Below are 27,582 nucleotides of genomic sequence, written 5' to 3'. Positions count from 1 at the left end.
GCGCGGTGCAGGAGGCAGCACTGCAGATGTGGATGCCTTTGTTGGCCCAGCGCGCGATGGAGGAGCTCTGTCAGCCCACGCCCCGTGTGTCCGCTCAGCCCCTTTCCCGGGGGCCCAGCCGGGCCCGGGCAGCCTCAGGCCGCTGCGATGCCCCGGGGCTATTGCCCAGAGCGCCCGGCAGCGGGGCGCGGCGGCTCCGAGGGCCGGGCGGGGCGGCGCCGGGCGGGCTCTGGGCCCTGGACTCTGGGCTGGGCGCGGGCCGGGCACACGGCCGGCGGGCCGGGAGGAAGCGCCGGGACTTCCTCCGGGGGAGGGCGGCCCGGGGGCGGTGCGCGCCCCGCGGGGAGCGCGGCGAGGCGGCCGCACACGGCGCGGAGGAGGCGATGCGGGCCGCCTGGCTGCTGCTGCCGGCGCTGGCCGCCCTGTCCGCCTACTACGTGTACCTGCCGCTGCCCGGCGCCGTGTCCGACCCCTGGAAGCTGATGCTGCTGGATGCCACCTTCCGGGCGGTGCAGCAGACGGTAAGGCGGCCGCGGCTCTGGATCCGCGGGCGGACAATCCCCGCAGCGCTACCGGAGGCGATGGGAAGCGCGGTAACGGGAGCGGCCCGGAGCATCCCGCCCGGCCCGGCCCGGCCCTTGTGGCTGGAGCCCAGCGGGGTGTCCCCGTGTCGGTGACATCGCGGGCCGGAGCTGGGCCGGCCCTGCAGCACCGGGCCATCCCCCGTGCAGGGGGAGAAGCGGGTTCGAGTCCCTCTGTAACGCGGTGGCTCCGCGGCGACAGCGCCGTGCGGGACAAACCCGGGTGTCGCCTCTGTCTGTCCGTCCGTCTGTCTGTCCCCAGCGCTGCCCGGGCCCCTGGCTCCGGGCTCGGTCTGCTCTGTGACCCGCCGGCTCTGGGTCAGGAAAAAAGAATTAGTGGGTTTTAATCTGATCCGTTACGTATGCCTTAGGGAGAGAAGGCATTTGAAGCTTTTTCAAATATTAAACTGCCTTCGTTTGTCTTATTACTAAAGAAGGCTGAATGCTTGTTTTTTTGTTACCAAGCAGTTGTCACTTAGTGATTTCTCCCTTATTTTCTGTCAGTATTCTTATGCTGACGTGAAACAGAACAGAGATGACAAAATTTCTGGTAATGGCTTTAGCTGTGAAGTTTGTTTTCTTCTAATATTATCAAATCTTTCACAACGACTCATCAGTCATGGACAGGACTGGTGTAAAGCACTACGTTTGTCAAAATCGAAAGTTGTTTTGATTTTAATTGCAGTTTACTGAATTGTTTTGAAATGTATTTTAAGCAGATGATGATCCTTTCAAAAAGGGATTAAATGAGTTAGTGGCCAGAGAGCTCATGAATGGACTGGGTGGGAATGTACCTGCTGTGTTCATGCTCTAAGGGTGGATAGTGGGAAACATGAGGACAGTGGACCACACAGTGTCCAAACTTGTATATTCTGCCTGAATAGCTCCTCTGCTTGTCACCTTTGTAGACAGAGGCTGGAACTAAATGGATCACTCATCTGATCTCCTGGGACATCTTATGGTCCATTTGTATAGCGGAATCAAAGCATGCCTCTGGGGTGAAATGATAAAACCTGTTTGATGTACAGATAAAACCTGGTCACTTGTAGATCCTCCTGTGCGATAGGAAAATTTTGCAATACAATAGCTTAAGTTCTGCAGTAAAAATCTGTGGCTTGACATTCACTTGCTCCCATGTTTTTAACTCAAGTGACTGAACTGCAGGTGCTCAGCTTGCCCAAATTCATTGGTAAGTAGAGACAGAAGGGCCATGGTGCCTGCCCAGCATGCTGCCTGCAAAACACAGTGTCGTGGTTTGTCCAGGAACACCTGAATCGAGGCCAGAACCTCTGGCTGAAGGAGATCTCACTTTAGAAAATGGTATGACTGTGGCTGTATATATGTTTATTGCTGCTGCCTCAGCTACACAGTCAGTTTGTTTATGTGGTGTGTTGGCCATAGATACAGTCTGGTGCCTCTAGCTTGGAGGCTGAGGAGTCTTTCATTTGAGATATTCTAGAGGTCATAATCCCAGGAGGAGCTGGCAGGACAAAGCCTGGTGGCTGCCAGCTGGAGCAGGCTGGTGGCAGGGCTGAGGTGCCCACATCTGCTCCACTCTCTGAGGCAGGGAAGACTTAGGGGAAAGTGGTAATTTCTTAGTTGTTTACATGTTTGGCCTTAGAAATAAAAACTTCAATAGTAAGAAACACTACTAAGCAAGTAACAGTTCCTGTAACATCACTTGCAAACCAAAAGTACAAGTGAGTTTCACACTTGTGAAGGAGGTGAGTTGTTAGAGGTGCCCCAGTCACACAGCAGGTGAGCCTTGGGACATTGGTTCCTGGAGAGAAAGGGCAGGTGCTTTCCAAGTGTTCAGAAGTCTTTCTAACACTGAGGCACCGCAGTCGGGAGTAAATGACTGTCATTAGGAAGGAGCTCTTGTGAACCTAAGGTAGGATTGTAAAAGTTCAGCTTGTGTATTTACTTTGCTAGGCAGCTCTTGTGTGTGTGTGTGTATATATATATATATATATATATATAACAAAGTGTATGTCCTTTTCTAGAGTTCAGCTTCCTCTTTCTTCCTCTATCAGCTGTTTTTCAAGGTCAAATGGTTTAACATTTCTCTCAATGTGACTGTTGAACTTTCACCCACTTCTGAATGTTTCAGCTTACTGTTTATTACTTTGCTTTATAGATCTGATAGCTGACAGAAATACCTTTCTCATTCTGAAATCTCTGAAATGTGCTTTTCCCCCACAAACGTCATGTGCTTCTAATAAATTAATTGTCTTTTGCTTGTTTTGAAACGGATTTGTCAAGAGTCCAATGATTAAGTGTGACCATTTCTTGTCAGGCATAATGTGTTTGTTTGCTCAGTGCATTAATAATCACCGTGAATAAAACACAATAGGGCTGTCACTGGCTTCCAGCATACTAATTAATTATAAGGTTTTTACATTTGCATGTAGAGTTTTGTCCCAGTCAGCTATAAAATTTCTTTATAAGCTTGGGACTGAGTCAGTGCCCTGGCTCAGTGTGAGACTCCCAAGGAATATAATCAGGTGGTTTAGAAAGTGTGTAATGTTTATAGGGCAGCTTCTTTAAGTAGGTTTCAAAACATATTACAGAAGGGAAGTGATACTGCTAACTTAGTCTTAATTTGGGGGGAACAGAGGTAGGAAGAGCTGGAGTTCTTATCTGAGGACACAAAAATTCCAGTGAAGGAGCTGAAAACAGAGGTGACTTTTCAGAGCCTTGTTCCTGTCTCCTCTTTAATGCTCTGGAAAGAAAACAGAGAAACTGAGACTTTAATGATACTAATGAATTGATGTGAAAATGCTTACCTAAGAAAGGGGTCATTTGCCCATCACCTGTCTCAAAATGGGGCATAGTAACATTTTTACATAAAACTGTGATGTAACACAATCTATGATTAGAAATTAAAAAGTTTTATACATACATATATATACACAGGTACCTCAGAACTCAGCTTCACTGAGATGTGGGAAGCCACATAAAGTTAATTACAGGATTGAGCCATGGATTTAACCATAGTCATTTTTTCAGTTGGTGTCTATTTAAAAGTGTCTAGAGCAGCACTTGGTAATTCTGCTGTAACAGCAGTATTGATAACAGGCGTTTTTCACCTCTTCCTCTAACCACTCTCCCTTAGAGGAGGAAAGAGAGCAGCACATGTTTATTCAAGTCTTTTGAAATAAGTTATTTCTGGACATCACTGTCAAGACACTTGCTATTCTGGTGCATGGCAAGGAAAGGGATTTTTTTGGAATTGGGACAGCTGTTAGCAAAGGTTTGGAAGGGTTGGCAGAGAGGCCAGCAGATAGATGCATAGGGAAGAAGGCAGGCAGCTGTACAGGGCAGAAAACTCATCAGCCAAGTGTTTCCTTTGTGCTTCTTCTCCACTCACTTTTGGAATAAAATCAGCCATGGGATATCAACATTCAGGAGTAAAGTAAACTGTTAGTTCTTTATAACATTTAAATTTCTCTCTACCCACATATTTCAGAGTGTGTGACTTCTGGACTGATGTAAATCATAATTGTAGGCAGTGAAGTAAGTTTTTGATGGTTTTGGATGCAAGAACAGTCTCAGAATTGATTTACAGTAAAAAAGTTTTTTTAATTATGCCAGGTAGATCTCACAGCACTGGGACCTGTGCAGAAACTGAACCACACTGTAAGTCCTTTTTGCAGGAGCAGGTAACTGATGTTGCTATACAAGCAAATCATCATGGTTGAACAGATACATGCACAAAACCTTACATTAAAATGTAATCTAGATTTTGCTTCTAATTAATAATCTGAAAAACAGTCTTCCTGTTTTATTTTTAGTTCTAAAAGAAATTCATAAAACTAAGAGCACTTGTCTTTGAAAACTGTCTTTATCTAATAGTATTAAAAGACATGTTCTTTACTGGGCAACAAGACATTTGCATTGACAAATCTTTTTGTCAGATTACCCTCAAACAGGGTAAATTGCCCTAAATGCACAGAAAACAATATGTTCCACACAGCTAAATGTGGAAATGATCCTGTTTATTTTTCACTAATCTGTTACTGACCACAGTCATTGTTGTTGGCATTTTGGCCTCTGATGATTATAGAAGTGTCCTTTTCAAAGCAATGCCAGAACTGACTGTAGTGTCTGTGTCGTTTAAGGTAGGAAGTTGAGTTTTAGACAGTTCAGCCTTGCAGTTCCAGCATCATCACTCGGTTGAGTCATGAGTGAGATTTGGCTCGGTCCCAAGGAGTGCTGGATGTAGAAAGAGCCTTAGCTGTTTGCCCAGTTCCTGATCCCCCCCAAAGCCTGGAAGGTCAGTGCAGGACCTTGGCCCTGCCCAGCCGGGAGGGCATTGCAGGGACCAGCTGGTGCCTCTGGGGTGTTGCCTTTGTGCGACCTGTCGCAATAATTCTGTGGCTAAAGGGCAGAGCCACGGTTAGCCAAGGAAGTCATCTGAGGACAGAGAGTCCCAGTGTGCTCAGTAGCATTAGAGGTTACTGGATACTTGTAGGAAAAACTTTTGGGTTACTTTTTTGCAATACAGAACACATGATGAGTATGGAATTCAAGCCCTTGAGGGCATGAATTTCGTAATGAAATTATCAGCTGAGGAGCCAGTAGAAGAATCCATATAATTCAGGGACAGATATTGGTGGTTAAAGGTGAAGTAATGATGCCTCACTGGTGCAGTACTTTGTTCACTCTGCTCTGACTCCTTTCTTCATTTACTGAAAAATTTCTTCCGCATCAGTTAAATCTTTCAGTATCTGGCGCCCTGTATCAAAGAATTTACCAGGAGGAAGGTGTCAGTCTTGAACAGTTCAGTCCCTAGGGAGTGCCTGCATAGTTCTTACCTTAAAATCTCAGTCATGGGAATGACCTGGTGAAACAGAAGGAGATTTTGCTGAAGTGGGAAAACTTGCAGCTGTGACCCAGAGCAAGGGATGTGGTGTGCCTGTGGCTGGCACAGCAGTTCTGGGCCAGTTGCCCACAGGCTTTTCATCTCTTTCTTTCCTGTAGTCTCTTTACTTCCCCCTTTCCCTTATGCTTTCTCTCCTTTCTGTTAGCTTTTAGTATTACAGTGCTGTCTGCTCTCCCTATTCAGCAGAGAACATCACTCTCCTCTCTCTCCTCTCTCCCCTCCTCTTCTCTCATCCACATAATCCCCAAATATATTGAAGTGTTACACTTGCAAACCTGCAGCAGCCCTGCAGGTTGTAACTGGAAGAATGGTAAAAATCACAGCCACCAGCAAAGATCAAACCACTTGTTGCTCACATGAGATGAGCAGTTCCAGTTTTATACTGTATTTAAGGCAATCCAGCTGCTGCCAAAAGGGCTGGTCTCATCCTTTTCTCCTGCTCCTTCTTTCCTGCCTCGGGGTATCAGTAAGGTGGTGACATGGCTGAAATTTAGTGTTTCACAGGTTCTGAGCTGGTGCAGCAAGATCATGCTCTGAGGCTTCCAGTGGCACCACAACAAAGGTGCCAGGGAAGAACAGGCACCAGGATGGGCAGGGCTGTCCTTTCAGTGGCAAGGCACTCCTAGAGGAGTCTGGCCAACCACATCTTCTGCCAGGAGTATTAGTACAGATTGCTAAGATATGATAATTATTTTTAAATATATATTTAGAGAGAAGAAAATAATAAATTTATTTGGGAGAACTTTGGACAAGACCGGCTCTTTGCCAGCAAAAAGTGCAATCCTGAGGCATTACAAATAACAAGCCAATAGGCTGATTAGGCAGATTGACTAACAGGGAATCTGTCTGATAAATGCTTGGCAGAAAACCTACCCATGTCTGATAAATAATTAGGACTGTTGCCTTTGTGCCCTGATGTAGAAATCGTCTCTTCCAGGTTTGTGGATTCTTGGAAAGAGTGGTCTATTCTAGGAGAAACAGACATGAAAGAGCATGGCAGGCTGCAGATGGCCAGGGTGCTCTGTGATTTGAAGAACAGGGCAAAACACTTCTCGGTAAACACCACTAACTAGCCTTGAAAACAAAACATTCCTGATTCCAGGGAACATGTGGTAATCTTGTCTAAAAAGAATGCAAACTAAAGTGGGAGAAAGCAGAAGTGAGATGTCTATTGCAGCACAGTCAGGCTAAATAAAATCTACAAAAACATTATTTTCTTTAGCAGTGTTTCTAGAACTGCTTCTCAGTGGTTACCTCCCCAGGGAGCTTCCAAAGGGCACAGAGAGGATCAGACCTTTATGTGGTTACATCGGTGCCAAATTATTAATAGATGTATTGCTCTTCAGATTTCAAACTAGTCCTGAGGTTTCCCATGGGAATTTTAAGTAATGGTGGGAGAAAAACATGGGCTGGAACTCAGAGATACAAACAGCCTTGTGAATTCAGCATTTCTTCCTGCTGGGTGGGTATTTTGTGTTTCTTCTCCCAGAGAAAAGTCTTGCAGTATGGAGAAATATATCCCATCCAAAACGCAGCAAACATTTTAAAACTTGCATTCCTACCAAACCATCTCAGCAGGGTGATGTTACCACAAGTTAAAGCAAGAAAAGAAAGTAGTTTTTAAAAATTCTTGTTTTGGAAGTGGATTCCTCTCCCAGATCACATAACAGCCCATTGTATTTGGTGTAAATCTTGAGGGTTTTTTTTAAATATCAAACTTGTCCTTTGTTCTTCAGCAGTCTGCAGTGGGAGCTGTGCAGAGCCTTTTCTGTACAGAACCTGGATGAAAGCAAGTATTTCAATTATTTTAAAATTCAAACTAATTAGGACAGAGAAAAAAAAAATACATGTAAGAGATTGTGACTGTAAGATCTTTGGAAGAGAGAATGCTGAGTGCTTCAAAGCTTGCTTTTCTTCTGGAAAGGGGTGTGTGCAGATTTTGTACTGATTAAACTGGCAACCATCTGTTCTTCACCAGGTGAATGTGGTTAGACCAGTACCTGGGTGACCCTGCTCACCCTGTGTCAGCATCTGGAATTCTTTGTGGCAGGCTGCACTGCACTGGTGGGGCTGGCAGAATTCACACTGCAGAGTGGGCATGTGTAGTAAAGCCCTATACAACAGGACACCTCTTGTTCCAAGTGTTTGGTACCTGGACATAAAATAAAAGGTCCCAGCTGACAGTTTTCCTAGTGGAGTTGTTCCTAAAGGTCTGTGTTAAGTATATATATTAATTTTACCTCCTAACTCCATTGCCTTGACTGAGAAAGTTGTACAAAAGGCTTCTGAGCTTAAAGGGGAAGGACCTCCACTACTTTTTCTTTTAAATGGTCAGTCTGGACACTGTAGTCCCTGTGGTCCTTTGGCTGCCCTTTTGCCACCCCTGGTGCACCATCCAGGGCATGGGAACAGGTATGGACTACAAATAAGGAGCGGATCAGGTGTGGGGAGCAGGTCGTGACCACTTCAAGTGGAGGAGGGCCTTGAAGGAGTGTTTGCTAAGAGAAACAGGTTTCTAATTGAGTCAAGGCAGAAATTTAAAAGTAAACATGAAAATAGAAGTCCTGGATAGCTACAGGGGATAAAATCTGTCTCCTTCTACCATGAGGAGACAGAAGGATCAGATCATTCTTCAGTTTCATAGTGTTTTAATCACATTAAAAAGTAACACACTTGGGTCTCTGGGGCTGGAAAAATGTGTTGTTAAGTTACTGTTGTTCTTGACTAGTGTTTCAGATCCCTCCCAATTCAGAAGGTAAACACAGGACAAGCCAGAAACCACCATTATATTCCTTTAAGACCATTCCTGTTTCCAAATTTTTTTGCAGTCCTTGAGAACTTTTCTTAATTTGGAAGTTGAAAGACTTATGGTTTGCGGTAGAACAAGAGAAATAATCTGCATTTTTGATACTTTTCCACCAGAAAACATCGTCTGTGTAGTATTGCCCTCTGCTGGCACCAGTCTGAGTGAGGAGCTTCGTAGGTCCCCTAGTGGAACATGAGGTTTGTCCCCTTCCAAGGTATCTTTCAAAGGATCAGAGTGCTCGTTCATGGTTGTGATCCACTAAGTGTTCATGGTTTAAATCCATTTTTCCACAGAAAATCTTTTATGGGCAGCGTTTTGTTTTAATACAGCTTTAAAAGCATTAGAGGTTCTTGATAAAATTCCATTTTCCAGTGAATGTTGTAAGAACCATGCAGGACCTGCTGTTTGAAGGCAGTGGTATTGCACACCAATGCGGCAGCCTGTGATACACTCTGAAGTAACAGAAATTTCTTTCCTTCTTCTTTTCCTCCCATTAGTGTCACCTGATTCACTATCTGAGACTCAGCCATCACTTGATAGTCCTGAATTATTTGATTTGCACCTTCGACAAGCTGAAGTCTGTGTCCTCTGAAGACATCAAAATCACGGATGCGGTTTTTGACGGCGTGGAAGTGAGAGTGTTTGAACCTCCAGCCAAGGGAGATGAAAGCCTCAAGCGCAGCGTTGTTTACATCCACGGAGGGGGCTGGGCCCTGGCAAGTGCAAGTAGGTGTCTGCCTGTAAATAAATGGGATTCCAGTCTGCTTTTTTACTAGCAGGAAAAGCCAGAAGCTCTTCTTCCTGCCAGGAATGGCAGTTTCACTAAGATGTACCTGGGTTCAGAGTGACTGTCTCCGCTCTGGTGGATGAAGTCTAAGAGGGGAGAAAAATACCATGAACACACAGCAGAAGTGCATATCTTATCTGCATGTGAGCTGTAAAAGGACCAAAAGGTTAATTTTATTATATCCTGAGAGAGAAAGATAGCTTATTGATTAAATTTCTGTGATGCCTGGTTGGGCTGCTTGGGCCCGTTTTCTGAGGTGATGTGCAAAAGTCAGTCCTTGGTGATCAGGTTCCAGGTACATATAAGGAAATTATGTGGGTTTTCCCCATTTTCAGAGAATAATTAGCAGAAGGCTGAGCTGATCTACACTGCATGCAACAGCCTTGCTAATGTTTGGTTCTTAAATAACACCTACCTGGGAATACACACTGCTGAGCACAGACAGGAGGAGTGTGGGGGAAACAGGTTGGCTCCTCTTTGGGTTGCTCCTTGGGGACTACAACCACCACTAGCATAATTACCTTGAAATTTAATGCTGATTACTCCATTAACTTGGAAACCACAAACATAATCAGAGGAAGTGAGGTACAGCTATAGGCAGTGATAAGGTAACCACTGATTCCTTCCACATGGCGTAGAAGGAAAACAGCCTTGGGAGAGAAAGGGCATGTGGTTCCTGTGGCTGCTCTGAGATCCAGATCTGAGAAGTCTTCTCTCTTTTCCTTCCCCATTGTTCCAAACAGCCTTGATGCGTTCTACAGCTTCCTCTGCAGAAAAAGAACATCAGTGGATTTTTACAAAATTATATGAAACACGGACTGTATTGATTTCATTTGGACTCTGGATGTACAAATAATTTAGACCATGATTTGAGTGAGATTTAGGTTTCTAAACAACTTTGAAATGTGGCCTTCACAGGCCTTTGGAAATTCCAGTCTCTTTGTCTGGTACTTAAACATTTTCCTCCTCTTCCTGAAGAGGATTTGTGCTTGTGGTATTATTTGAGATGAGTTTTCTTAGCCCTGCCTATGGGATATTTGTTAACCTCCTGCCTGCATCATTTGTTCTGTAATAGTTTGCATATGACTCTTGTGCAAAAGTTTATATTGAATTGCTGCACTTTGTCAGGATGATTATAGTTTGGCTTAGTCAGATATATCCCTTAGTCCAAGGTGCAGACGTTAATGACACAATTGCTACACCTAAATATTAACTTTCAAGAGTGGACACTTTAGAAAACGTATAAGGTCCTATATTTTATAGTACTGGGAACCAACAATTAAGTAACTGGAAAGGAACAAAATTGAAGACAATCAGTCCTCTGATAAATAGGATAGCTGTGATTAATCCTCCCTTAAATGAGTAGCTCAGCTGACATTAATAGGGCAACTCATTTGAATGAAAGCAATGCATGCTGTAATAAAATGAACCACAGGCAGTGACTCATACAGCAGTAACTCTCTCTGGATGTTAATGCCCCCAAACCACTGGGTGCCTTAGATTTTGGCCAACGGAGAAAATTGTGATAGATGGGTGAAATGGCATGTCTGAAGGCACCAAGAACCAGATGAGGAAGGAGGCATTAGGCTGCAGGATTCTGAAGACATGAATTATATTTCTTCTGCTGTACAATGGATTTGGCACTTGATCAGTTGCTGGCTGATCTCATTTACTTTGCTCTTATCTATGTGATGGCTGTATGTTTTCTGAGAAGGCTTAGGGACAGCTTTGTGTCTATTGACTCACATGTCCCTAACACCATGTCCTTCCCTTCCAGGAACAAGCCTTTACAACAATCTCTGCAGAATTATGGCTGAATCTCTGAATGCTGTTGTTGTCTCTGTCGAGTGAGTAATCTAAAACTGATCAAGTAGTTTGAAGGTATTGGAAATACGTAACAGCTCTTTTAGCTTCTCCTTTGCCTAGAGGCTTCTCTACAAGGCTTTAACTTGGACAGTAATTTTCTCTACCAGTCTGGTACCTTTATCCTTTTAAAATTGCAACAAGTTGGAATGCTATCAGAAATTCATTTGGGTTTCTAATTATTCTAGAATACACTGTGGGGTCTGGCAGTTTCCTGCTGCTCTCGCAATCTCCCACTGTTCCAGTCCTCTCTTTTAAGCCTTGTGCTTCCCTTAAGAGCAGAAGACTGCCAGACAACAGAGAAGCAGGGCTGCTTTTTTAACATGTTGAATAATTCCAAGGCAAACAAACCTCTTGACTAGCTAAATACATTACCTAGACGACTCCAGCTTGATTGGTACTGTTCCCATCTTTATTGTCAACTTCAATATTTTCTTTTGCAAACTGAACCACTTGATAAAATTACTCAATTTTCCCACCTGCAGTTCATTATGTACCAAGCTTTGGGATCTAATTGCAACTTAATTATATGGAGTTGATGTTACTCATTTAATGCTTATTATAGTGTACTTTAAAGGCTTGGAAGGTTTGGTTTTTTGGGGTTTTTTTGTTTGGTTGGTTGGGTTTTTTTACTGTTTTGGTTTTTATTACTAGAAACAAGGAAAACTACAAAAGCAGCTATTGGTTATTCCAGGCAAGCAGCAATCACAATATTGAAAAGTTCCTTATTATTCCTTTTCTGATTTATGCTGATATCATTCTGCCTTACTGCTCTGAGTTACTATTACCTTTTCTCTCTAATCATTACATCCTTCAATCAAGGTGTTTGTATTCAATTAGTCAAGTCTAATTAGATTCCTTGTTGGTCTAATTGCACATCTCACTTTCACAATCTGTGCACAGTTTACTGTTACACAGTTTTGCAAGGAGCTCCCAAAGGACACTCTCAGATTCCTGTACATACAAGATACAGATTGCTTTCTGACAGCAGGTCACAACTGGAGCTTGAAAGTTGTAATCTTAAGTTTAAAATTTATTCTGCATATGAAACTTCTTTAGGCTTACAGCCTAAAGATGTTTTGAGTCAGAAAATTGAATTTTGGTTCACTAAGCTGTACTGAGAAAGTGTAAAATCTGTAGTTTGAAAAGCTGAAAACTTTGTACCATAAGGCCCAGTAATAACTCTTGGATGTCAAATTATTCAGTAAATGCAAACAGATTTGTCCTGCCCTGTTATTTAGAAGCTGAGAAAGCCTCATGTCTGGGATTCAGCTGCTGGCTCTTCCTGGCAGACTGTTTGCTCTCTCTGTGCCTCCATCCCCACCCTGCCCAATGGGGGCATTTCTGCTCCTCTCCTTGATAAGGCAAAGGAATTATTGTATCCGTTGCATTGGAGAAAATTGGAATTACTTCATTTCTTGTTTATTGTTCATTTCATGGCACAGAGGGATAGCAAGGTTTATTCTCTCCTGACATCAGTAAAAATTTGGGAAGCAGAAGTGTTGGGGGTTTGGCTCAGCCAAACAGGAGCGTGTTGGGTGTGTACAATTTACTCACCCTCATACTTGTTAAGGTGGGAATTTGGATCAAAACCAGGCAGAGTATAATTACTCAAGGGTGTTTTAACTATCGATTTTTATAATGCTTGAAGAAATCCTCCATTGGGAAATCCTAGGAAAGTGCTGCACAATTTTATACTATCTTGGTATTACTCATGTTTAGTCAGTTCATTTTAATTTTTCCAAATTAGAACATTAATTATAAGATTAAATCTTACGTAGGTATTTCACACCTCCTACTTCTTCTGTACTATTTATCGTAACAAAATATTTATTTCCAGTAAGGGTTATCTGATATCACGTGTAAATCCTAAAGGAGAGGATTTATAAATATAAATTTATTTATAAATTTATAAATTATTTAGAAATATAAAACATCAGTACAATAAAGCAGAGGTAAGAACTGTTTCTCACCCCTTTTCTTTTGCAGATACAGGCTGGTGCCTGAGGTGTGCTTCCCTGAGCAGTACCACGATGCTCTTCGTGCAACCAAGCATTTCCTGCAGCCTGATGTCTTAGCTGAGTATTCAGTGGACCCCAGTCGAATTGCAATCTCTGGGGACAGTGCAGGAGGGAATTTGGCAGCTGCCGTGTGTCAGCAGGTAACAGCCACTGAGTGTTCTGTATTGCACTACAGCAGTCCAGCCCAGAGAGGCTGGCAGGTTCTTTGTGCTACACCATCATGAGGTGATGTGCCACCCCTAAAAACAGAATAGTAGAAAGCCAGAATCTATTCATTTTCCTTCTGCAAAGTGACTCAGTCACTATTATGAATCACATAGGTGTTGTTACAGTGATAAATTGTTATGGACCAAGTAGCCAAATGACTTTTTTTTTAACCTATTTTGCTGGTGAACTCCTTATTTTTCCAGGTAGGCATAATTTCTTAATGTGGTTGCCTATTTTTAGATAATTGTCTCTGGAAATATGCTTTTATTTCTTCCAAATACAAATGAAGGACAAAATATACAGTAAATAGAGCTTAATTCTTTCATTAAATTGTCTTCCTGTAACATTTTGCAATTTTAAGGAAATTTCTTTTGTGTATCTGCACTTTAAATGTAATCTGAATTTGATCTAGTAAAGAATTTAAAGGAAACCCGAGGCAAGTAATATTTTTCATGGTTGAATGAAATATTATTATTACTAACTTATTCCTATTTCCATAACCATTAGCGATAAGAAAGCAGATACCGTGTCCAGACAACTAATTATCATGACAACCTTGCAATATTGAATTAGGGTGGAAAAATTATTAAGCGACAATTACAATAAAAGCTTCAATATTGAGGACTGATAAGCATGATAGTACCACGTTTTTGGAAAGAGCATTCCTAATTCGATTTCCTGATGCATAATTCTTTTTAAACAAGATGAGACATGGCAGGGCACTGTGTATCTTGTGTAGAATATGAAACTAAGAGTTTGCTGACTCTTCCAGTAAGGCAGTCAGAGGGCACCAAATGTGTAATTGATAGACTCAAATCAAGTGCAGGTGAAGTCAGACACAGGGAGGTGTTTCTGCACCAGGTGAGTCTTTGCTAGAAGAAATTGTGGATTCCAGCAGTCCGCACTGGTCTGAGAAAAAACCCAATTAGATCAATTCATGTAAGAAAAATCCATTAAGAACTTTAAAGAAAAAGAGTAGCTCCTTTGATTCAGTAAATCCTTCAGGTGCCACTTGTTCAGCTGGGCACTGTGTTACACGATTTTTTTCTTCTTATTCCCTTCAATAAACTTATGTCAGTGATTTCTGTTGGGATTTCTGATGGGATGCTGGGTCTGCCTGAATGGCAGGAGATAAAGTGAGAGGAGATAAAGATCAGGCTGCTGATACTTCAGAAAAAAAGCCACATTACCTGTATTAGAGCAGAATTCACTCTAGAACTGTCAAATGAGTGTTTGCTTTTCTACAGTTCCACACTGCCATACGTTTATCTCCTTTACAATCTTGATTTGCCCCGTGTCTTTTGCACAGCTCAGCAAAGAAGAGAACTTGACCGTCAGGCCAAAACTGCAGGCTTTGATTTACCCCGTCCTGCAAGCCTTCGACTTCAACACTCCCTCCTACCAGCAGAACATGAACATGCCCGTCCTGCCTCGCTACGTCATGGTCAACTACTGGATCGACTACCTCAATGGCGACTACGCCCTGGCCCACGAGCTGCTGGTCAACAACCACACCGCGCTCAACGTCGGCCGCGCCCTCTCCTTCCGCGCCCGCCTCAACTGGACCTCCCTTCTGCCTCCTTCCTTCAAGAAGAGCTACAAGCCCGTGGTGCAGGCCACGGGCACGGAGGCCATTGTGGAGCGGCTGCCGGCGCTGCTGGACGTGCGGGCGGTGCCGCTGCTGGCGGACGACACCACGCTGGCGCGGCAGCCGCCCACCTACATGCTGACCTGCGAGAACGACGTGCTGCGCGACGACGGCGCCATGTACGCGCGGCGCCTGGAGCGGGCCGGCGTGCCCGTCACCCTCGACCACTTCCACGACTGCTTCCACGGCTGCATGATCTTCACCGTGTGGCCCACAGATTTCTCGGCCGGCGTCAAGACCAGGGACAGCTACATCAAGTGGTTGGATGAGAATCTCTGAGAGGAGAAGCCACCCCACCACCCCTGGGCTTTCCAGCTTGTTGTGGCAGAAGAGGAAACAATCTAAAAGTGCACTTTTTCTGAATTCTGACTTTGCCCTTTGGCTGCTGGGGGTACAGACCACTGAATGCAGCGTTTTCTAGCTCTGTTGGCCTTGCCCAGGAAAGCATTTTGAGAAGGTTTTGGGGTTTTTTTTCCCACTTTCTCCCAGATGACTATTGCCAAACATAAGCACAGGAGATGAGGATTCCTGCAGGATTCTCAACCTGCCTGCAAGTTTCAAGCTTTGACTCTTAATTAGGTACAAAGGCCCTGGCTTTCAAGTGATTTTAAATCCTAACACCTACATCTGCTTCTGAATATGTAAGAATGTGAGCTATTTTGTGTTGAAAATCTGATGTCACAGTGAGAACAACTCACCTTGGGCCGCAGGGCCATGCATTTGAATGACAAGCATGGATTTAGGTGTTGGCTTTTTGCCACAGACAAAGGGCTCATTTAAATTTTAAAAAATATTTTTCACAAAAGCTGTTCTTTCTAGACAGTTAAAATGATGCTAGATGAGTCTCTTAGCCAAACTTGTAATTCAGCTTTGGAATTTGGTCTTTACTGCCTTTTAATAAATATATTTTTTAAAGGTACAGGACTAAATACATTTTCAGTAAAAAGTATGATAGGATACACACAAATAGGTAAGATAAAATATTATGTGTAGCAGCAGAATCCAAGTTTCCTATGTGAGTGACCTCCAAAGCTGACTACTAACTTGGCTAAAGAATGTGACTTCACCTGTGTTCAAAGCCTCAGTTGTATGACCTCCTTACAGATAATACTGACCTTACTACAAATAGTCTGCTGTGTGGTTTGCACTAATATTTGTAATTAATAGTAGAAGTTTTTGTTCATTGACTTTTCTTTTGTGTTTGTAGTTTTTATTGTATTTCCTACTTCATGAAAGGGGGAAAGGAAGCGAATAGAAGTGAGCTCCAATCTATAAAATCTATTTAATTCTGAGCTTTGCAGCTGAGCTTTGTCTGTCTTGTAGACTGCTCTAGGTAAGGTGATCTCGCTACTGGACAGCAAATCTGTGCAGTTTGAGCCAGTCTGGGAAGTTCAGACAGGCAGGACGGGAGTGAAACCACTTTGTGACTGTCTGTGGTCCAGGCTGCTCTCAGCTTGCAGAAATGAAGGTGGTGACAAATGCCCTTAGGCACAGAGGAGAGAGAGTGGGAGATCAAATTCATCCTCCGTTTACCACAGGCTTCCTGTGGGTTCCCAGGAGTACAACATCATCTCCTTACACCCCACTTCTGCAAAGGAGGGAGTAACTTCCTACCTCTCAAAGGAGTTGTGAAGCTGAATTCTCAGGCGTGGGCGAAGCACATGGATGTGAATGTAACTGCAGGCACTCAGCAAAAGCTCCCAGGGCTTTTGACTTTCCATTCTTCTCCCAAAGCTGGCTCAGAGCAGCCTGTCCCACATCAGGGATGCTGCTGGGCTCGGGTCCTGCTGAGCAGTTTGCTCCCTTCTGTCCTGGTTCCTGTCAGGAACCCTAAGGTGAGGCTTCTTAGCCCTTGGAGATCATAACAAAGGCAATTTCATTAAAGCATTCCTTATAGCAGGATTCTGAAGAGTTCCTCAAAAAACCCCATCAGGTACTGGTACATCAAACTGCCTTCTGACATTTAAAATATATACAGAGCAGTATATATTTAAATCCCGTTCACTGGGATTTAAATTAAAAAGGAAATGGCTTTGCTTAATCACAGCTTCCTGGAAACACTAGGTTGTTAACATGGTTGTGTGTATTAAGAAAAACCATTAATGAGACAAGGCCTGGATGTCAGCTCAGTCATGCAGGCCAAAACTCATTCCCAACATAGTTCACACAGAGATCACAAGGCAAAGCTTTTTCAACAGTGCCCCAGATTCTTCCTCCACTTAGCATTTACAAAGACTTGGTGGAATTAGAGCAACCAAGTGACAATCTGAATCAGCATAAATTTTGATCAAGAAACCAAATTAACACTGCAGAGGAATTCAGACTTTTTATCTGGATTTAAACCCTTTTCTCCTTTTCCCCAGAAACACAACTTCATAGATTGTGTGCTTTAAACAGACAGCAACCAAAGCTGTGTCCATTCAAAAGACAAGTTTCTAATCTGTTTCAGAATCCTTTCCCTTTATATGGAGACAGCTGCATTTAACTGACTTTAAACTATGACTAAAATAGAAAAAAAAATCACTATACTGAGTTAAAACAACAGGCTTTTTCCTGAATTTCCCACTTAAAGAGTAAACTCATGTCAGAAAAAATACCATTTATATCTACTCACTGTCATTAGTATAATATGTAGATATACTATGATTATATGTCATAGTATAACTGTAGTACTGGAAGAAACTAGTTAATATTCCTATAAAACTTAAAATAATTAAGTTTTGCTGAGAGCTTTCTGCAAAGCTTTAGGTCAGCATTTGTTTATAGCTAAGTTATAAATACCTGTTATGAACCTAAAATATAATTGCTGCTGGTTTGTTTTTTTTAACTGAAATGAAAGGGAGAGCTGGAACATATATATACATATATATATATACACATATACATATATATATGTTCATGGAGTTGGTTGTAAATTTCCTTCATGCACTGAAGCACATTAAAGTCTTGGCACAAGAAATGGTAGTAAGTTTATAACTGGAGTGAACATGTTTACGAAGCCGTCAGCAGCCTGGTGTGACAGCTGAGATCACAGCACCACACGGATGTGATGTACAGTATTAACTACTTCTGTCAAAGCATCTGGACTACTTTGATCTTGCAGCCACGTGGTTTAATACCTGAGAGCTGCAGAGATACCTGAGGGATCCTACAACGTGGGGAAAAAAGAGGTCTGAGTTCCAGCTCTAAAATGACTTTTCGTGCACAGCCACACAAAGCACTGATGAAATTCAGTGTGAACCCTGAAGTGAGTGTTAGTCCCAGCCCAGTGTTAGTCCCAGCCCAGCTTTCCTGCTCCTGTGCTTTGTTCTCCTTTGCACGCAGTCCCCAAGCCCCACATTGAAAGTTTAGGGTTGTTTCCTGCTGTGTTGCTACGAGCTCCTAGGGACTGACTCAGGGTTATAGAAAAAAGAGGATGCCTGATAGCAAGGGATTAAGATTAATCCATTTCACAACACCTGGATTTGTTCCTGGGTTTCCCAAGTCGCCAAGTGTTTCCTCAGGCACATCTTGCACCTTCATCCTTTGGTTGTTTCACAAAGCAGTTTAGGGCACTTTGCACGTTGTAGGATCAGAGCAAACGTTTGTAGCAAAATTTCACCTGTGCATGGTAAAGTCTTTTCAGAGGAGATGTTCAAGAAGTTTGTTTTCTTATCATGATTTTGTTAGATATCTTTTGTAGGCAGCTTTTCTCCCCCTTCTACAATTAGACTCTATCCCTCTATTGCAAAAATATCTTGTTCCTGATGGCTATCAAAGCATTCAGATGACAGCTTAAAAAAAAAAAATTTAAAAAAAAAAAAAAAAAAAAAAAAAAAAAAAAAAAAAAAAAAAAATCAACTTGCATAACAGAACCTATAGTCATTCTTATCCTGCTTTCATAGACCTGAGGACTATATTAGTGTGTCCCCAGTATTTTGGCTGATATTTGCAGGAATAGAGGGAGATTTTGTCTCCCTAGCTGAGGACCTCTTAAAGGATGGGTGTTCAACACTGCTGGAAGCCCAGACCTCTTTCAAGAGGTTTCATGATGCATAAAAATCACAAATAAGTTGAATTTCCTAACCTTCATCTAAGTAAATCCAGAACTGTATTCCCAGTCAAAGCAGAAAGGCCATTGTGAGTTTTAAACCCTACAAACTAAATAGAACTATTTCATCTTTAAAGCATTATTTTGTAGTATTTGGGCCTTTATATTTTTTAATCTCTTAGCAAACTTTACTAGAAACTTTTAAAAATAAAAATATTGGAAGCAGGTAAACTTGAGTTAAACCTTTTAAGCTGCTATGATCTGTAACAATAATATTGTTAAAAATAAATCAAAAACCAGCTGGTTTGATGTTCTCATATTTATGATGTTCAAAAGCCCAAAATACAACATACTTGATAATGAATGCATTCAATACCTTATGCATGACTGGTTTTTGCTTTTTGTCACAGAGCAGGGGAAAAATTTGTAAGATCTCATTACCAAGTGTGATTTGAGATGTGCTATCAAAATGAAGAACAAATAAATAAAGTGAAATATACCTGGTGTTTGATTTTTTTTCCCCCAGGACCACTGGTTTTGTATTTCTGAGCTTTTTCAATCTGATTTTTGATTGTTTTCAAGGCAAGAGACTTCTGTAAGGGTCACCTCCTTGTACTTAATTTCTGCCAAATGGTGAATGGTGACCTCATCTGCTGGTGCTGAGTGGACAAACCTGCAGTGGTGCTGTTACTCTTGTTCAAGATAAACAGCAGGACTCCTATTCTCCTTTCTGATGTATAAACACATTTTTATGTGTCTATAGGTTATGTGTATGTTTAAAATTTTGTTTAATCAGCAGAAGTCCAGATTCCTTTTTCATTCCTGTTTGCCTTCCTTTCACATCCTTTCTTTCTGACCTGTAACCCATTTTCTGCCCCTGCTCTCTCATTTATTGATCACAGCAGCATTGCTTTTGAAATACCCTAATGTGAGGGGTTTCCCATTTCACCCAGCAGGGTCCTGTGCCTTTCATAGAATACAAAGCTTTTCTCCTGCTGAAAAAAACCCAAATGCTTCAAAGGACTTAAAACCCTATTTTTATAAGCCAGCAAGAGTCGTATTCCTACTTGCATGAAATTGAGTGCATTAAAAAACAGGCTGGGCCACACAGAACATTTTTTTCCAGTGATGTTTTCTCAGATGTCATAAAACACACTGTGCAGGGTTTGGCAAGGCAGGGCAGTGTGTGGCTGTGCCCACATCCCGTGCCTGGCTGTCCCTGTGCCCCATTTCCCAGCTCCCACCCTCAGCTGGAGCAGCAGGTGCCCCATGGGGCTGTGCCTGACACAGCTGGATCCCAAAATCCATCTCCTGCCTCCTGCCTGGCTGGGTTCTGCTCCCTGACTCACACGGAGGAAACTCTTTGGAGCTGGGCCATGTTTTATTTTGTTCATCCTCAGGGGAGACACACGTTTTCTCGCTCTTGCTTCCAGTTTTTCTGGCACTAATCCAATGGCATTTATTTCTTTTGTAAATGTCATCTAAATAGCTGACAACACATCAATAATATGAGACTAAATTCACACGTAATGTAAATCTAATATTTTTTTTCCAAATTATTTTCTATGGCATTTTAAAGGGTTTATCTGCTGTTCAGCAGGAAAACAGGTAAAATAAAAAAGGAAAAAAAAAACCAACCAAACAAAACAAACCTTACACCAAAACCAACCAACCAAAAAAAAAAACCCACAACCAAACAAAAAACCAAAACCCACCCTGCAATGACTCCTTTAAAGCTGTTTTTACAGAAACAATATGTTAAATATTTTTTTCTGATTTTATAAAATGTAGAGAACACTAAATACTTCCATTACAACTATTCCTTTTGAAGCAGAATCTCAGAATCCCAACACTTCCCATCATAAGACAGTCTAGGGATATAGGAGAGGCAAAATTTGTTAAAGGAGAGAATAAATTTTATATTAAGAGAGCTAAATCATCAATAATAATTGGTGTTATAGAAAAAACCCTCTCCCACAATCACTGTGCAAGTGTCAGAACAGGTGCAGCACACTCAGTGCCTTTTAGAGGTGGGATTCAAGGTGAGGTGAAGGAATAAAGGGAATTCTTACTGTTAACCTAGTGAATTCCCGACAATCTAATTCCAATCTGAGGTTTTAGTTCAAAGACAATAATTTTCAGTGCAGCCAGCAGAGGGAGCGTTTAAAGCAATGCCTGCTGCAGCAATTTCTAAAAGCACGGTGTCAAACAGGGAGTGTTATTGTGGGAACTGCACCGGAACGTTTGGGGCAGCCCAGCCGTGACTTGTGAATTCATGCACAGACAGGGCAGGGAAGTCATGCCAATGAGGAATTACTGAGTTCTCACAAAGGAAAAAAAAAAAAAAACAAAAAAAAAAACAAACAAACAAGCACCTCATAACCATTCCATCCCAGGGATATCCCATCCCTGGAAGTGTCCAAGGCCAGCTTGGCCATGGCTTTGAGGAACCTGATCCAGTGGAAGGTGTCCCTGCCCATGGCATGGGGTACAATGAGATGAGTCCCTTTAACGTCCCTTCCAACCCAAACATTCTGTGGTTCCTCAGCGTGAATGATTCAGCCCTTGGCAGGCTGTGAGGGTGTTTTTCAGGTGATGTGGCTGTTAGTTCAGACCCTGGGACCCAGCTGGGGTGTGTGCAGTGACCCGGGTTCGCTGCAGCTGCCTGAGCATGTCTGCAGAGCCACAAGGGTGAGGAAGTGTACACAGGGGAAATCTGCTGCTCTGTGCCCAGGGCATGGGGCATGCTCATGGAGAGCTGCATTTTCAGGGCTGTCTCCATTTCAGGGCTATTTCCATACTCATGGAAAGCTGCATTTTCAGGGCTATCTTCATTTTAGGGCTGCATTTTTGGGGCTATCTTCATTTCAGGGCTATCTCCATACTCATGGAAAGCTGCATTTTCAGGACTATCTCCATTTCAGGGCTGCATTTTTGGGACTATCTTCATTTCAGGGCTATCTCCGTTTCAGGGCTATCTCCATGCTCATGGAAAGCTGCATTTTCAGGGCTATCTCCATTTCAGAGCTATCTCCATTCAAGGGCTGTCTCCACGCTCATGGAAAGCTGCATTTTCAGGGCTGTCTCCATCACCTGCACAGACATCTGTCTGTGTCAGTGAGGGCTGCATGGAGGCATAAGCAGCATCTCCAAAAACCTACAGAGAGCTGTGAGTGCCCCTGGAAATGGTGCAGGGTAACACCTGAAGAAGTGGGGCTATTTCTGCCCTTGTGCTGTGGCATCTCTGCACTTTTAATGGTGCAAAAGGCAATTCATTGTAGGAAAAAAGGCAGCTTTTACAGCCCTTGCACAGCTTGCTCCTGATGCTGGGAGGAGATGAGCTTTCCAAGAACTCCACTGGCAAAGCAACCCTGATGCTCTGCTCTGGGGCCTGTGGGAGCCAGGGAGGGTTCCATGGCACAGCCAGCAAACTGGGGTTTGAGTGATTTTAGCTTTCTTTGGAGTTATCTTTGGTGTTTTTCATACCCAGCCCACATGCTCTATGCTGCATTAGCAGCCATCACATCTATAAATGTGGTCTGGGCCATGGAGCACTGCAAAGCCAGGACAGCTCAGCAAAGCAGCAGGGCACATTTGGTGTGACTAGTATCTATTCTTCAGGGGTTTTTTCCTCCCCCAAAAAATCCTGTGCTGAGGAGCATGCAAAGGCAGGAGTCAGACATGCCTCTTCATCTCCCTTTGCAGCTGGAGAGGCTCAGCATGAGGCATCAGGGCCTGCATCCAGTGCTGGGGCTCCAAAATCCCTGAAAAAAAACCCCAAAACACCTGCAAAAAAACCCCTCCAAAACTCCTAATTTCCTTTTGCATTCCTATTTTTTCATAACCAGTTCCCCTGCACAAGTGCAACAGAACTTCCCAAATACCGTATCATTGCAAATCCTGGTTTTGGTGGTCTGTGTGGACAGTCAAGGGAAGGAAAATGCCACTTGTTACTTCACAGTCACAGCAATGCCCTGGAGTCTAAGCCTGGATTTGAGCACAAAGAACCAACTGTTTAGCTGAGGTCCTGTGTGACCTGCTGAAATACCAGGTGATTTAATCAGAGATCACATATTGTACATTTGTATTTCATGTTCAGCCCCAGAGTGGTGGCCTACAGACAGGATATCTGGAATGCAAAGAGTCTCTTTGGACACAGAGATTTAACTGGGTGTTGGCCAACTCCACAGTAGAATTATGAAAAATCAGAGACAGGGGTACAAATGTGAGAAGGGCCTATGGAATTACGTGTCTCACCATGAGTGGCATGGTGAAGCTGGTGAAACAGAAGCTTTCGGCCTGAGTCAATGTATATTTTTGAGCACACTCTCAGAAACTACTTGCTATAAATTATACTTGTGCATATGTATATATAAACACACACATACATATTAATTGCCATATACAAACCTAGAACCATTTCATTAAGGGTTATAGGCTGGCTCTAGATTTATAATGGTCCTTTTAGTCAGGCTAAAATGATGATATTGGCATGAATTTGGGCTCAGACCTTTTATTTTCATAACTGTCATCATCTTGGCTTCTTGGGCTGGTGATCTTCTCACCTGAGTTTCCAAGGGAGAGTCTGAGTTTAAGCAAGATCTAAACAAGTCTGCTGAGTTGTCACCTTGAGGCAGATTCATACATATCAGCCACTGATGCAATCTCTTTGGGCCTTCACTCCAAAATGCAAATCTCATTTCTGACTTACTTTTTAGTGTCACTTTGAAATGCAACTTTAGCTTGAGTAACGTTTATTTTTATCACTGGCCTGTATGTGTTTGTATCTCCTGAGCTGTAAAAAGCCATTTGCTGTTTGCATGTTAATGCAGCAGAGCCAACACAGCTGTGTGCTCTTCCTCCTAAAACTTCCTCAACAGACTTGTTTGCTGAGCTGCAGTCAGTTAAGGGCAGTGGGGTTAACTCAGCACCTCCTCGTCCCAGCTGACAGCAGACACTCACCACACTGTTCTTGCAAACATCCAAGCAACTCACCTTGACCCAGACTCAGTTCCCAAAGCTGGAGCTGGGAGCAAACCCAGCTATCTTTCCACTTCCAAATCAATCAGGACACAGGAATCATTAAAAGCTAATCTGTGCCAGGACCCATAACGAAGTTCTGAAGTCATTTATTTTCCAGATGAATAACAAGTTAAAGCAGAAGGTGATTTTCCTGTTAATACTTCATCCTTTCCTGAAGGGCTTTCTCAGGGACCAGGGGATCTTTACTGGGTGGGTGTAAAGGTTTTGGCTTCTTTTTCTCTGCCAAGGTCAGGATGAACAACATGGGAAATGAAGATGTTGAGTTTGGACTTGGAACGTTTATTACATCTTATCTATTTATAGACTCACGAGCCATGAGCTTAACTACCAAGCTAGAAAAATGAGGTAAAATGGAGTGCTTCTAACTCTTTCTAAGGTCTTTTAAATTATAATTACCCAATACCAAGGTGACAACTATATTATTTATGTTTTTGAACTAATAATGCCCACCCAAGGCCTGCAATGCAGACCTTTTTCACCCAATTACAGAAAACCACCCAGACCCATAAAGAAGAAGGAAGAAGAAGGTGAAGAAGGACAAAGACAACACCCAAAATCCTCTATCTTGACTCATATGTATTACTATACATTAAAACCCCAAATTCTAACTTTCTAGGTCTCCAACAGGTGGGAAGGAGGAGCTTGGGGAAAGTTTCCAAAGGAACCAAACCAGCAAGGATTGAAGCTCAGCTGGGTTAAACTTCTGTGTCTCCAGTAGGTTTGGGAGCAGTTGTTCTCCCATGGGCAGGGGCGGCTGTTTGCTCCAGGTGGGGCAGGGGAATTCCACCCCTTCTGTCCCTGCTTCCCTAAGGCCTGGACACAGGCCAGCTCTTCACTGGTGAGGCAAAACAATGGAGGCGTTTCCTCGCTTAGGCTTGCAGGAAGAGATTGCAAATTTAGTCGGCAGAGATAGTTTTTCAGCCCGGGGAGCAGCCTGAGGCTGGGATTCAGCCACGGGGCTTGCACACAATCCCTGTCTCCTGTGCAAGGCATTGCAGAGTGCCCCCGTTCACTGCAGCTTCAGCAGTGTTTGTTCAGGCAAGGATTTTAGGACACAAACACACCAGCAGCCAGTGGGCTGGCACTTGTTCTAACTGAGCAGCTTTGCCCTTTTCTTCCTTGACAATGCTCCTACAACACCAAGCTGCTGCAGGCTTGGGAGCATGGAGAGTCCTATGGAAATATGACACTCCCCACAGCCGAGGAGTGTCAGTATTTATTGAGGAAGGAATTAGATGACTCACATATTGTCATTTTAGGACATTAACAACCGTCTGCTGAATCCAGCAGAGTGACTGGCATTGTCCTGAGGAGCTCTGGGGCCACAGCTGACAGAGAGAGAACCTTAAGAGCCCAACAGCAGGAGCTGCTGCCCCAGCCAGAGGGGTCTGGGAGCACCTCTCAAGCTGTGTCAGTGAGGTTTCAATAGGAATACACCTAACTCAGATTAGAAAACTTTTGCCCACATCATTTGTAGCTGCTTCATCTAATGTGCTGGTGAAGGAACCTCCGAGACCAGAGCAAAGAGAGCAGTGACTGACACAAACAAGCAGGGTATAAGTGGGATTTTACCTTACTTTTCTCAATAGTCAAATTGCAACACACAGAGGTAAGGTCAAAACTCTTAGAGCTGGTGCTTTCCACAGTATCAATAAAATACTTAGCCAGGGAGAGAAAAACACGGCTGCTTATCTGCTCCACCCCTCCACTCAGCTTGTTTCCCTTTCCCTGAAATGTTTGGAAATAAATGAACCAGTGTGGTTTCAGCAGAGTGCTTCAAATATTAAACAATCTGCTGCTCACAGCTAATAAGGAAGGCGGCTGGCCAAAAAGCCCTGCCTGTTTACTGAGTCGGCCCTGCCCTCCTGGAGCCAGGAGGTAGCAGCACTGAACAGGGATCTTGAGAAATGTCGGGAAATGTTGGGAATTGTGCAAATCAAGACAGTTCTGCCCTCTAGCAAAACCTTCTTGGAATTATCAGACCTAACCAGCCAAAACCAAACCCCTTATGATTGAGGTAAAGACTACTTTAACGTGCTCTGAAGGATCTCATGAATCTGAAGTTTTGTTTGCCCTGGGTGTAGAGAGTTTCATTTCTGTTTTCTCTCCACTCTACCTTGAGCAGTAATCGTTAAATGAAACAAGTCCAGCCGGGCAAGGTTGCCTGGTTTATGCACTCCTTTACAGCCTTTATCAGGACTAACAAGAAACGATAAAATGTTGCAACCAGCACACAACCAGAGATATTTTGCTCCTGGCACCACCATTCTTTAAACAACCGCTCTTCCACTAAATGTAATTTCAGCTATTTCTTTTTATGGCTGGGATTTCATGTCTCAGGTATTTAGCATGTTTGCATGCAGCACAACATGCAGGGCTGGAAATGCAGGCCCTGGGTAAGGAAAACATGACCTTTCTCCACCCTGGTTCCATCACCTCACTGGAGATGCAGATGTGTCACCACTCAGTTGGACTTGTCCAGATTTGTCTTTTTTTCTCACCCTTTCATTTCTCCTGTGCTTGTTTCTTCTTTGGAAAAGAAAACAAATGTCTTTCTTCAAACAAAAGAAAACAAATGTCTTTTTTTCTTCACTTTCTTTTCTCCACAGGTAGAGAGAGGAGGTTCAAACTGAGGGTGACAGGGATTTCTGTGAGTTCTTTGCAATAAAGCCTTCTTGCAATGACATGTTTCTACTAGAGGTTAAGAGGTATGTATTTAAAGTGTTGTGTGAACTATTTATATGACTAATAATGTATTCTCACCATAAAGAAGTCATTAAATGAATTGAGGGGCATGAGTATAAGGCATTTGTGGATTCTCAGTTTCACTGATAAAGCAAATAACTTGGGTTTGCACTGTTAATACCATTTCAGGTTTTCGTATCTTATCAGGAACCTTTTCCCCCAAAATATTTTCACTACAGCAATTTCAGTGCTGTGCTCAGCAGCAATGCTTTCCAACTTGCTGTAGCTACTTTCTGTGTAAGAATTTTGCTTGTCTTTATCATGTATTTTAATTTGGAAATGAAAATGGAGGGACATTTGTGTTCTCAGTACTTAGGTTTGGCCATCACCAGCATGGCTCTCAAGCCCACACTTCCTGCTGAGGTGTGCAGGGAGGAAAGATCCTCATGCCCAGATCCCATCTGAGCTGCCTCTCTCTTCTTTTCATCACAGACCAATTTCGTTTCTCTAAAAGTTTGTGTTTACATAACAATTTGAGTTTACACACAAATATTTTCCACGGTGCAGCAAGCCAAACACGTTACCTAACAACACTGTCCAGCCATCTGCAAATATTTTGAAGCCTGAATAGTATTTGCTCAATTCAAGTTTAGACCATACTCACCAGGAAAAGTCAGGTGAGGCTTTCCAGCATGGTGTGACATCTTCCTTTTCTTTCCTTGTACAAACAGGAATGCTCGTTCCAATTAATGTAGCCTTCTGAGAAAAATAAAATCTGTGTATGAAATCTAATAGCACAGGTAGATCTGCAGGGATTAACAATATGAAAGAGAACATTGTCAAGCATGTAATGATATTTTTTTGTATGCCTGCTACAGCTAATGCTTTTAATTGCATTTTCCAGTTTAATTCTAGTAGCCAAAGGCACGATGCACAAGGCAAATAAATGACAGGATAATTGGCATGCCCAAGTGCTTCTTCTCCACATAAATAAGACAGACAGCAAATATGAGCAAGGAGATCTCT

The 27,582-nt window shown here is 42.9% G+C and overlaps 1 protein-coding gene across 2 annotated transcripts; it reads left to right on the top strand.

Annotated features, from left to right (window-relative positions):
• The first annotated feature begins 371 nt into the window (after window positions 1-371).
• Window positions 372-19,327, top strand: NCEH1 (neutral cholesterol ester hydrolase 1). 2 transcript variants are annotated; one of them, XM_083868368.1, is made up of 5 exons: window positions 372-521; window positions 8,770-8,998; window positions 10,837-10,906; window positions 12,912-13,083; window positions 14,460-19,327. In XM_083868368.1, the coding sequence occupies exons 1-5, from the start codon at window positions 384-386 to the stop codon at window positions 15,075-15,077; spliced, it is 1,227 nt and encodes a 408-aa protein (XP_083724494.1). In that variant the 5' UTR covers window positions 372-383; the 3' UTR covers window positions 15,078-19,327. The 2 variants fall into 2 exon arrangements, with proteins under 2 accessions (XP_083724494.1, XP_083724495.1); XM_083868369.1 differs by lacking the exon at window positions 372-521 and adding an exon at window positions 6,410-6,521.
• The last annotated feature ends 8,255 nt before the right edge of the window (window positions 19,328-27,582 follow it).

The sequence above is a fragment of the Zosterops lateralis genome, assembly GCF_965231275.1.
Source record: "Zosterops lateralis genome assembly, chromosome: 10".
NCBI classification, from domain to species: domain Eukaryota; kingdom Metazoa; phylum Chordata; class Aves; order Passeriformes; family Zosteropidae; genus Zosterops; species Zosterops lateralis.
The sequence above is the reverse complement of the archived record's forward strand: the minus strand, read 5'-3'. Positions and strand labels throughout refer to the sequence as shown.